The following is a 12853-nucleotide window of genomic DNA, read 5'->3' on the forward strand; positions in this document are numbered from 1 at the left end:
CCCAGGATCGCAGGAGCGCCGCCAGCCCGGCCTGAGAAGGAGGGCCTGTCTGGCCTTGCAGCCCGCCCCACTCCTCCTCGGAAGGGAGATAGGGTGCTGGCAAGGGCACTCCGCGGCCACCTGGGTGGCTTCGCAGATGGCCCGGCTTCACGCTGAGGCTCTGGCCCTGGAGTCTGTGTGGCTAGTGTCAGGTAGCTGGAGAGGCATGGAGGGAGAGTCAGGGGCTGCTCCTTCCCCCACCAGCCCTCACTGCTGCCAGTGCCCCACGCGCAGTTTGCAGCGGCAGATCTGGCACTGGCGTGGGACAGCGGAGCTTCCCTTGGATGGCCTCAGGGTCGCAGAGCGCACAGCCCACCTGGCCTCAAGTTCCGCTCCTCTTGGGCATCTCTCTGGATCCTGGGCCCGGGAGCTGGGCACTCTGTATCCACATGGATGAAACTGAGCGGCTGCTGGCGGGGCCCATCGCCTGATTTTGCCGCCTGGGGGTCTGGCCTCAAGATCCACGCTACTGGGGGGCGGGCCTGGTCTGGGGTGTCCAGTCACTTACTGCCGGTGCACCACGTCTGGACTGCAGCTGCGGCTCCGATGCCGGCGTCAGCTGGCGGGCCTGGTACCTGATGTCCTCAGGGTCAAGTGCATCGCCCGCCCACTTGAGGGGTTGCTGTGACTTGGCCTCCTCCAAGAACTCAGGGGCCACCAGGGCTGGCTCTTCGTGGTAACTGGGATGGTATTGAGCAGCAGGTTTTCACCCTGGTGCCACTGCTGTGCGGACTGCCTGACTTGGGCGCCCAGACACTGGCCTCAGGGTCCGCGTGGCAGGTGTGTGTGCGGGTAGGGTGAGTGGCACGGAGGGTCAGGGGTTGCTCCGTCATCTCTGCCTGTGTGCAACTTGCAGTTTTGCAGTTTTCTGCAGCAGCTGAGGCGCTGGCGTGGGAAGGCGGAGCTCCCCTGGAAGGCGTCAGGTTTGCAGGCACAGAGCACAGCCCAGGCCTGAGGGTCCGCTCAGGGGCCATGGTGGTTGAGTTCTCCGTGGAAACTGGGATGGGGTGAACGGCCAGTTCCCGTCCTTTGGCCGCCTGGCCAACTACCAGACTTAGCCGTTGCCGCCCAAGCATCTGTCTCTGGGGTTGCCACTACTTGGGTAGAAGTGAGGGTCGGGGTGGGGCATGGAGCATCACCAGTTGCCAGGCCAGCACTGTCTTTGCAACATATTCAGATGGCGGCGGGCAGCTCGGGCACCGGCATGGGCTGGCGAGGCTCCCCTGGATGGCCCTCAGATCGCTCACAGCATTGTCCCAGGGCTTCCTCGGCCTGTGCCAGGTGAGCAAGGTAGGGGGGAGCTTCCAAGGCCTCTATCCCAACTCTACCTATTTCTAGCTATTTTCTCTTGAGTTATTTTGCGTCTATCTCAGTTTTATTTGCAAAAATAGTATATGCAAAATACATCGAGTGAATGTACCTCAGGCATATAGAAGATCTGGCAGAAACACGTTTTCTCATGCCCATTTCCATTCAATATTTGAACACAGAGGCTTCCATGGTTTTGATTCTTTCCACAAAAGGATAGTTTTGTCTGTTTTCACCATTTACATAAGTGAAACTATAAATTATATAATTTTTATGTTCATTCACTAAACATGCTTGTGACATCATTTTGTTCCTATTGATTATTCATTAACTTTATTTTGTAATACTCAATTTTATGACTATACCACAGGTTTGAGGCCTTTGCTTGTTTTGTTTATAATCCACTCCACTATTGATAGACACAAAAGCAGTTTCTGATTTGAGGCTATCATGAATAAACCTGCTACGAACAAATCAGATATACACATTTTTCTGTAATAATATTTTCACTTTTCTTGAGTTTAAGTACATAAGAGTGGATTTTCTGGGTTATAAAATAAGTATACATTTGGCATTGTATGAAATAGGGAGACATTTTCCTAAGTGGTTGTGCCATCTTAAACTACAATGAAAATGTTTGAGAGAATCAGTTCCACTTTCTAACCAATACTTGATGCTGTCAGTTGTTTTAGTGTTATCCATTCTTATGGGATATAACTGCTGAGTAGCTGTCTGCCTTCCCAATAACACGGAAAATTGAGGGCCCAGAGGACAGTTTTATTTTCATATTTGACATCTTCTATTATTTTTTATAGAAGGGTGATTTGGGTAGTAAAATTGTCTTTCAATTTTCTAGGTTGTCTCTGAATCTTACTGGGGTTCCTTCTCCTAAACCACATTCAGAAATTTTCACGACCAACTTCTTTTTATCTTTGTCATACCAGGCCAATGAGGGACTGCATTCCTGAGACTTTTTAAGTACTTTTTGTGTGTATGATGGTCTAATAATCATAGCCTTAAAACTTTCTGGCTGGGCATGGTGGCTCATGGCTGTAATCCCAGCACTTCGAGAGGCCAAGGCGGGTGGATCACCTGAGGTCAGGAGTTCGAGATGAGCCTGATCAACGTGGAGAAACCCCAACTCTACTAAAAATAAAAAATTAGCTGCGCATGGTGGCACATGCCTGTAATCCCAGCTACTTGGGAGGCAGGAGCTACTTGGGCTGAGGCAGGAGAATCGCTTGAACCCAGGAAGGGTTGTAGTTAGCCGAGATCACACCATTGCACTCCAGCCTGGGCAACAAGAGTGAAATTCCTTCTCAAAAAAACAAAAAAAGAAAGAAAGAAAGAATCTCAGACTTCTGGGAGACACTGAATTTGTGAATGTGCACAGCATGTGTACAGCATGTCACAATAACTTTTTTTTTTGAGACCAAGTCTCACTCTGCTGCCCAAGCTGGAGTGCAGCGGTCCATCTCAGCTCACTGCAAATTCTGTCTCCTGGATTCAAGCAATTCTCCTGTCTTGGCCTCCCGAATAGCTGGGATTACAGGTGCTGCAACCATGCCTGGCTAATTTTTGTATTTTTAGTAGAGACAGAGTTTCACATATTGGCCAGGCTGGTCTCGAACTCTTCACCTCAGATGATCCACCTGCCTCAGCCAATGGGTGGAGTGTTAACTCAAAATGCGCACATTGAATACTGAGGAAAATGTATAGCCATCATCACCAGCAGCTGAGATGCCAGTTGAGATACCAGGAATACCCCAGCATGTAACTCCTCTTTTAATTCACACACACACACACACACACACACACTCATGGTAACCAGTTCAGGATGCACACAGAAACAGTCACAGTCTTTTTTGGGAACACACTCCCCTGTGACACTTAGATCCTAATGCTGACTCCAATTCCCCCCTGGGACCTCCCCTCTCCTTGCAGAATGCTGGGCTTTCCCTTAGAAAACCCCATGTCATTTCCTTCAATGGAACATGAATCAGCTTCACCCACAGTGTCTGCAGGTCTCTGTCCATAGCAAACGTTTTTATTACCTTAAAATATAGATTTTTACCTTAACTAGCCAAGACCTAGGACCCTTTTTCCAGGCTCTTTTAGATGAAGTAATAAATGCAAATATTAGAGATGTGTATATGTGTATAAATATAAGGAGAAAAGATGTTGCCTAGTTGTACAAATTAGCTTTAATAAAACTCCTGATTTAAATTATTTAATTGTGAGAAGGGCGATTCTAACTCAACACACCAACGAAATAAAAGCCTTATCCCTCTGCTCCACCAAAATATCCCATTTAGGGCCTGTGTGTGTGTGTACACACACGTGTGCACTCATCCCCACCTGACCGTATCAAATTATTATTTAAACTAGATATTTTTACTTCGTTGCATAGTAGTAATGGTTTCTGGAATGAAAAAATAAAAAACAGGAGAATAAAACTGTTTAAATGTATCTCCGGGTGAACGCTGTGGCCACTGCACGGACCCCGCCGATGGCGCCCAGTACCTGCGTCTCAGGAAGAGGTTCTGGCGGGTCCTCCGCCTGAGGCCGCGCCCCTCGTACCTGTCCCGCGTCCACGTGAACGCGGAGCGCAGCATTCACCATCCCCTCCCTGAAACAGCGGTCCCCGAAGTGCTCCACAGGCAGGGCCGAGCTGGGCAAGGGGGAGCCCAGCCCCTGCACGGGCCGCCCTGAGCGGCGGAGACGCAGGAAGAGCTCGCCGGCTCCACCAGCCCCTACCCCAGATGCGGGACCTCAGACCAGCGAGGACCTGGAGCCCCCGCCCCACGGTTGCCAGGAGGCGGACAGGGGCAGCTCCTGGGGGGCTACCGCCCCGAGGCCATTCCGCCAGAACTTGAGCGACCTGGGAAGGCGCAGTGCCCTGCCCTTGAAGAGGAACCTGTGTCCTGGAGGCAGCAGCCTGGGAGCTCCTCCTCCGAGGACACGGCAGAGGCGAGTGACTCTGGCGGCGCAGGGCTGGCTTTCCCGTCCACGGAGGAGAGCTGTGGGGCTGGGTGAGCTGGACCAGGAAGCACGGCTGGCTGCTCTCGGCCTCCGATGGGGAGTGGACAGCTTAGGGGGTTGCCGCCGTGCCAGCCGGCCTGCTGGCCACTCTGGGCTTCATCACAGCCTCACCTGCCTGCGCAGGCACCTAGCACTGCAGGCTGGAGCTTCTGGCCATGCTGGTCAACTTCCCCAACGAGCCTCTGCTGCCTGGGAACAGCAAGGCCAGAGCTACACCGCCCTGCACTTGGCAGCCATGTACCTTGGAGATGGTGAAGCTGCTAGTGGGGACATAGGACGCCGATGTGGATATCAGGGACTACATTGGGAAAAGGGCCTCCCAGCATGTGAGTCAGAGCATCACAGAAGAGATTGAGACCCTGATGGGAGTCCTGGACAAGGACGATGGGGAGAGCACCGCCAGCAGCGGGGGTGGGTACTGGAAGATTTAAAAGCTGCCCCCTCCATCTCACCACCTACAAACTCTGACACGTCCTGGAAGATGGGTGGACCCTCTCCACCATCACCACTTGGCTGAAGGTGGTCCAGACGTGAAGCCAAGGATTCCAGGGCGCACAGCCTCGGGCAGGACTAATGGACTTAAAAAACACAGGCTCAACAAAATCCACTTCACAACCCAGATGGTTCACATCACACCCTCTTTCAGGGACCCAGAGCAACCACTGGAAGAGAAGGAGTAGGAACACTCTCTTAAAGGCCACTTATCCTATTCCTTCAAATTAAGACCAAAGTCCAATGTATTTAGGTAAAAAATAATTTCTTTTAGAAAATGCTAAGGTTTGTCTTCTGAAATTTAATAACAGAAACAAAAAAAGAACATTAGACGTCAGGAAGTGAGACCAGAAAAGACAAACTAAACTATCCTTACTAGGTTGGAATGGATGGGGTGGAGTTCCCATCAGGTTAGCATTCCAGGGAAAGTGTTTTTTTTGTTTGTTTGTTTGTTTTTGTTGTTGTTGTTTTTTTTTTTTTTGGCGGTGGGGGGAAGGAGTCTCGCTCTGTCACCCAGGCTGGAATGCAGTGGCGCCATCTCCGCTCACTGCAAGCTCCTCCCCTCGGGTTTATGCCATTCTCCAGCCCCAGCCTCCCAGTAGCTGGGACTACAGGCGTCCGACACCACACACGGCTAATTTTTTTGTATTTTTAGTAGAGACAGGGTGTCACCGTGTTCTCCAGGATGGTCTCTATTCCTGACCTCGTGATCCGCCCGCCTCGGCCTGCCAAAGTGCTGGGATTAGAGGCATGAGCCACTGCGCCTGGCTGGATTTCTTTTTAAGAGATTCATCATACTTTGACCTGTGCCCCATTTCCCTCCTCCACCTGTCTGACCTGGCGTTCCTATTTCTGGAGACCAGAAGTGGGGGGAAGAGAAGGGATGACTGTTTCTTTGCTTTCACCATTCCTGCATGCCATGCAAAGGAAGGAACATTGCGCTTTTAATTATCTGTTTTATTAAGTGGTTACTCTTTCAAGGACAGAAAAATGCAAATTTGTACAAAACTGGTAGTATTTGTAAGTGCAAGTACTACATGCTGTCTTGTTCTTTTACCAATTGCATTTGCATTTTAAGGTACTACTGGTACAGCCACGGTGGAGAACAGTTTGGAGGTTCCTCTAAACACTGAAAATAGAGGTGCCACATGATCCAGCAATCCCACTGTTGGATATATACCCCCAAAATAAGAAATGAGTATATCGAAGAAATTATCTGCACTCCCATGTTGGTTGCACTACTGTTGACAATAGCTAAGATTTGGAAGCAACCTAAGTGTCCATCAACAGATTAATGTATTAAAGAAAATGTGGTAGATACACAGAGTGGAGTATTATTCAGCCCTAAAAAAGAATGAGATTCAATCATTTGCAACAAGATGGAAGGAACTGGATATCATTATGTTAAGGGAAATAAGCCAAGCATGGAAAGGCAGACATTGCATGTTCTCACTTATTTGTGGGATCTAAAAATCAAAACAATTAAGTTCATGGACATACTAAGTACTAGGGGGCTGGTGGGGGGACACAGGGCACGGGTAATGGGTACAAAAACAGGCAGAAGGAATGAATAAGACATACTGTTTGATAGCACAAGAGGGGGACTCTAGTCAATAATTGTACATTTTAAAATAACTAAAAGAATCTAATTGGATTGTAACACAAAAGATACATGCTTAAAGGGATGGATACCCACTCTCCATGATGTGATTAGTTCATGTTGCATTGCCTGTATCAAAATATCTCATGCACCCCATAAATATATATGCCTATTATATACTCATAAAAATGCTTGAAAATAAAAATAAAGGAACTACTGAAGGTCAGGTCAGAGTGGAAATGCAAAAATACTAATTAGAGAAGAATGTGAATACAACAGGAAACCTGTTGGTATTCTATTTATATTGTAAGCAGCAGTTCAATTGTTTTGTAAAAGCAATTTCAATTTTAATCACTGAACTAAAGAAATGGGCAACGCTGACTTCCGTAATATAGGTTCTACCTAACCATCTCTAACACCGCTGTCAAGGAGGACCAGTGTTAAGGCACATTACTAACAACCACACAAATTTTTAAAAGAAAAGAACACTCTAAGCAGCCTATGGTACTTTGAAATGAAATATTGCCTCTCATTCTCACTTGTGTTGCCATTCCAAAAGTTTGAATTTGCTGAGGTTTATATTCTGGGTATTACATAACCATTGGTTCTATTTGGCATAACCTTATTAAATGGTGCTCAGAGCTGAATTACCTACAGAAACTTTCTGGTTTAATTAGCATAAATTGTTATAAATATTAGTGAGCCCATACTTGTGCGATATAATTAAACCAACTTAATGATTCTCACATAAGGTGTCAATTTATTTTACTAATGCATTCATAATCGATGCTTTGTAGCAACACTTTTCAAATGTTTAAAATGCTAAATCTTCTCAATTTTCCAATCTTTTCTTGAGTCTATTAGATACCTATAGTGTAGTTACTGAATAGCTGGGAAACAAATACACCTAGTTAGAAATGGCACTGCTTTATAAAAGGCACTAGAGAAAAGACGAGACTATTTCTATATTTAAATGCTGCTTGCAAGTGAATTCCTTTGTATATAAATGAAAGATACCATTCATTAAAATGAAAGACTTGTTTCAAGTGTGATTCTTACATTTCATTCATTTATGATAGAGTAAATGGCTTTATAATTACTTTAAAATTTAACTCACTAGTACATTAAATCTGTTCATTGCAAGATTAGAATCAACTGTGAGGGGAACTAATTTAAACAAGCCCTTCCTTAGTCTTATTGAGTCTCATATTTGCTGAAACTACCTACAGCTTGCAGGATAAGGGAGTTCACGGACCATAGGGTGAGTGAACCCATGCACAGATTGCAAACTGCCCAGTGTTACAACATTCAGGATTTTTAGACCTTTAATTTTCCAAGTCATAGAAATTTGTTACAGGTTCATCACATCTTTGTCTAAATGGCAACTGAATTTCTTTAAAGATATGTTTTTAAAAAAAGGCATAAAGCTATGAATTATTATCCATTTCTGTGCCTCTATTTTTGCTTTAGAATTATGGAAGTGGACCCTGTGAATTTGGGAAACACTGTTATGTATACACATAGGTGAAAAACAATCTAACATTGTGTAAATAAAAATACTTTTTTTAAGTTGAAAAACATCCATTTGTTCTAAATCTATATGTATTTTCTGTATCTAGTACAGAATAAGCTGTAACTTCTCATTGAGTAATCTTAGGTTTTACAGATATGTAAAGCTGAAGCAACTCTAAAGAGTAGACACTTCAGAACAGGAAGGGTCTGGTCAATGTTGAGAGTAGACACTTTCACTGAAGGTTCTGGTGAAATGCGGGTAACTAATTGCTTGAAATCTATAATTTGCTATATAGTTAACTATTAAGTTAAAATGTCATTTACCATGCTTTTTACACTAAAAGCTTTAACTTTTCTGAGAAAATAATATTTTAAATGTTCAATTATTACTTCTGAGGAAAGCTACTTCTAGCATTCTTTGTCATGATGTGCTTGTGTGCAGTAAGCAGAGCATTTTCAGCCACTTACCTCTACATTCTTCCTGTTTTTCAATTTCTGATTTAGATTATAAAAGGCAAATGGTTAATTTAATTTGATACTCAGAGTTGTGTTTACCTTTAATGGACAAATATGTGTCAGATACTTTGATGTTTATTGATATGACACCGTGGGGTTAAACAACGCAAGTATGTCCATGTGTTTCTTATAGGGTACACTTGATACTAGTGGTGTTTATGCAGTTCACTTATGTAACTTGAAAATCTGGTACTATTGCATTCAGGACTGAAATCTTGGAGTTTAGGTGTCTTGTCTCTCATTTTGAAAATAAGTGAAAGTTGAGAATGTAAAATCTATAAAGTTCATTTTTTTAACTAGGAAAAAAACACAAATTAATGACAGACACCAAATTACAAATCCAAAAAGCTCAGAGAACACCAAGCAGGATGAATATTTTAAAAATATACCTAGGAATATCATATTCAAACTGTAGAAAACCTGTAACAAAGATAAAAGATTAAAATAAGGCAGAGGAAGAAACACAGTGTCTACAGAGAAACAGACATAAGAATTACATTGGACTCCTGTTTAGAATCCATGCAAGTAAGAAGTGTTGAAAAAATTAGATTACAGTGGGTATTTATTATCCAAGTATTCATTATCTAAAACTGCAAAGCAAAAATAATTGTAACAAGAACACATTCACTAGCAATCTGAGCACTCATGATATTAGTGTCTGTTCTGGAGAGAATTATGTCCCCCCAGAATTCCTAACCTGAAGCCCTATCTCCCAGTGTGACTGTATTTGGAGAAGGAGCTTTTAAGAAGGTAAAGGTTAAATACGGGCAAAAGGGTAAGGCCCTAATCTGTTAGGACTGGGGTCATCATCCAAAAAGGTAGAGACACAAGAGATATCTCTCTCTCTCTTCTCTCTCTCTCTGCCCCCCTCCTTCTCTCTCCCTCCGTCTCTCCCTCTCTCTCTCCCTCTCTCTCTCCCTCCCTCCTTCTCTCTCCCTCCCTCTCTCCCTCTCTCTCTCCCTCTCTCTCTCCCTCTCCCCACATACATTTGTTAAATTGAGGTTTTTTGTTAGAACATCTATAGTGGCATTTTAATATAGTGTTACTCTACTTAAAACACACACACACACACACACACACACATACATTTTTGATAAATTCTTTTTTGAGGATAAGGCCGGGCATGGTGGCTCACACCTGTAATCTCAGCACTTGGCGGGATTATCATCTGAGGTGGGTGGATCATCTGAGGTCAGGGGTTCAAGACCAGCCTGGCCAACATGGTGAAACCCGTCTCTATTAAAAATACAAAAAATTAGCTGGGTGTGGGGGCAGGCACCTGTAATTCCATTTACTCAGAATGCTGAAGCAGGAGAGTCCCTTGAACCCAGGAGGCGGAGGTTGTGGTGAGCCGAGATTGCACCATTGCACTCCAGCCTGGGCAGCAAGAGCAAAAATCCGTCTCAAGAAAAATACAATAAAATAAAAATAAAAAAACACAAAACTGGGATGTGTCCCTGTCTTTTAGGCAGATATACTTTACCATTACTAAAATTGAGCTTCAGAAACATTAAGCATGCTACACAAACTTAGCTGGAAATGAATACTGAAATGGAAGTTTGAATCCAAGATGATTTCTTTTCAATCCCATGCTAATGCCGTTAACTCCTATAGACCCTTCTCAGGGGCAGCCAGAGAGACACTAGCCCACTGATGGACGGACAGACGTGGGCAGGGTCCGTGTCACTAAACCACCCACCACTGCCACAGCTGCCTACAACAGACACATCAGATGACACTGCAGGCAAATAAATGATTTTCACTGAGGACTTACTGGTTTTAATAATAGGTCCTGGTGTAGAGAAGTCCCTCAACCTATTGTGCAATGAGTTTTGAGAAACGGGTAAGCTGTATGTTTTGTGGTTTTGTTTCATAAATGCATCTACAGGAAGACCAATATTGACTGAATGAAGCTTTCATTTAAAGGGCTAAAATATGCTTTGTGTTTTTATATGTGGATACTACTTTAAACCTAATGACTATTTATTGTATCATAGCTTGTGATGTATTCTGCTCATGGCTTTTAAGGTAAATTGTGCCATGATCCACTGCCATTCTAATTGCTTTAACAAGTCATTACCACACTACTGTTACATCTTAATTATGCATACAGACAGGTAGACTTATTTTACATATGTGAACTAACTAGTTGTCAAAGCAAATGCAGATTGTATTCTGCAAGTAAAATCTTTTTCTCTCTGAAATTTCTAGCGATGTTCTTTAAGTGAAATTCATATTCAAACTGAAGATTTTAGTTACAAGAACTGAGTGCAGATTAAAGTCTTTTTGTGATTCAAACATAGTCAAGAGTACAACTGTGATATTTCATGGAAGTTGTGCAATAAAATGTCTCTAACCTGCGAACAAATCTATCAAGCAGACGGCACAGTACTGAATTTGAAACCAGAAATACTGGGTTTTTATATAAATGCTTCATAGATTCGTTTTATGATAAAGGGCACATAACTCTCCTAAACCTCACACCATCTCTTGAATAGGGATAATAAGTCCACATCAATGCTGATGCCTTAGCTATTATTAAACTCTTACAGTATGATGTAAAGTGAAAGTACAATGTAAGATCATTCCTAGGCCAACTTTGACCAGTTTTATACAGAAACATGTGCCAACTTTTCTGTTTGCAAGGATAATATCAAAGAAAACACCAGAAAGTTATATCTTTGATGCATTTTTTCAAAATCATACACATAATACACAAACCAAAGACAAATGATAAATATTATGTCAGAAAATATAAAGTCTTCCCCTTTCTTCTTTTGCCAAGAAAGTCCAATATTTTCACCATTTTTATGCACACAATCAACTTTATTTAAGCTGGAAGTTAATGTCTCATTGTTTTCATTGTTCTAAATAAACACCTTTTCCCTTGAGTATTGTTCTAAAAATTTTGAAGTTGTGTGAAAAATTTTGTTCTGATTTTTCACATTTGTGCTAATCATATGTGAAAAGGAACACAGATGGTATTTAATTATGAACATGAAAAGATGTTAAATGTCATTAGTCATTAGAAATTTGCAAATTAAGACCACAATGACTAACACATATATACAAGAATAGCTAAAATAAAAATAAAACATCAAATGCTGGGGAGCATGAGTAAAAACTGGAGCTTTCACACATGACTGGTTGGAATGTAAAATCGTACAGCTATGCCAAAAAGGAGTATAGTAGTTTCTTAAGAAACTAAAGGAACCTGAGTCCCCAGGCCTGCAGTCTGGGCCAAGGTCACTGGCCCTGGATCAATCAGGATGGGGTTCAGGGGCCTTCCTGGGGCCATCCACTGTCCAAGTTGCCCTTTGGTGGTCTCGTCTGCCCCTCAGCCCTGAGCACGTCCATCTGTCCCTCCAATCCTCCCTGTCACGGGACATCTGTCACAGAGCCATGCGCTATCTCCTGCTTTCTGGAGATGCCAACTGCCTGGGGTGCTCTTAGCCGTGCCCTCCCCATCTCTGGGTCCTGACCAAGGTGCTCTAATGGACACCCCCAACCCAGGTCTCAGAGAGCTGACAGCACCCTGGGTCCCTGAAGCTGAGATCCAGCAAGACACACGTGGCCTGAGAGTCCCACTCTCTGGCTGGCAGAACCCAGAGGTGGGAGCACACTGGAGTGTCCTTCAGGGTGTCTTCACCCCATGAGAGGGCTGGAGGCTTTGGGAGTTTGCAGCTGGCAGGAGTCAGGGCCCAGTCCCCTAACTCTGATGCGTCCTTGGTCAGATCCTGTGCCTCAGCCTGCAGGGCCTATTGCGGTCACCAGGTTAATGTGTTCCCTTAGTCTGGGAGCCCCAAGTAGGCAGCACCCCCTGCCAATGACTTCAGGGCACCTGGAAGTGGAGGCTGAGAGGTCTCCCACTTCGCAGAGCTGGGCTCTGGCCCAGAGGCCTTCTCCTTGGCTTAGGTGGTCTCTCGGGCTCCTGGGGCTGCAGATCAGGGACAGAAACAGGCAGCTCTGCTCTGCTATGCCTACAGAGAGGTGCCCAGTGAATGCAGGTTCCAGACAAAAGGTGGAGCCTGGCATCCTGCCCTGCGTGGGCTCCAGCCTGCTGCCATCTGGGGAAACTGAGTCATGGCGAGGCTCAAGGATGTTTCTCAGACCACACCAGTCCCTGAAGGTCCCCTGACCTCCCAATCTTGACGGACAGTGAGAAGAGGTTCCCAGGCCACCTGCAATAGGTTCTGGCTCGGCCTGGGTTGGGGTAAGTCTCCCGGCTGCTGTCCTCAAAGCCCCATCAGGAGGCTGTGTCAGGCCAGGCACACCGTGGTGACAGCAGCATGGACTGAGGGTTCTGGCCGCGGGAGAGGTCAGGACCGGGGGAGGTCAGGTCCA

At 44.8% G+C, this 12853-nt stretch overlaps 1 protein-coding gene across 1 annotated transcript; it reads left to right on the forward strand.

The window, feature by feature from the left end:
- The first annotated feature begins 1216 nt into the window (after nt 1–1216).
- LOC134808426 (ankyrin repeat domain-containing protein SOWAHC-like) lies at nt 1217–7455 on the forward strand. Its single transcript, XM_063793954.1, has 2 exons — nt 1217–1320; nt 3955–7455. The coding sequence occupies exons 1-2, from the start codon at nt 1217–1219 to the stop codon at nt 4742–4744; spliced, it is 894 nt and encodes a 297-aa protein (XP_063650024.1). The 3' UTR covers nt 4745–7455.
- The last annotated feature ends 5398 nt before the right edge of the window (nt 7456–12853 follow it).

This window comes from Pan troglodytes, chromosome 15, assembly GCF_028858775.2.
Source record: "Pan troglodytes isolate AG18354 chromosome 15, NHGRI_mPanTro3-v2.0_pri, whole genome shotgun sequence".
In the NCBI taxonomy this organism is placed as follows: Eukaryota; Metazoa; Chordata; class Mammalia; order Primates; family Hominidae; genus Pan; species Pan troglodytes.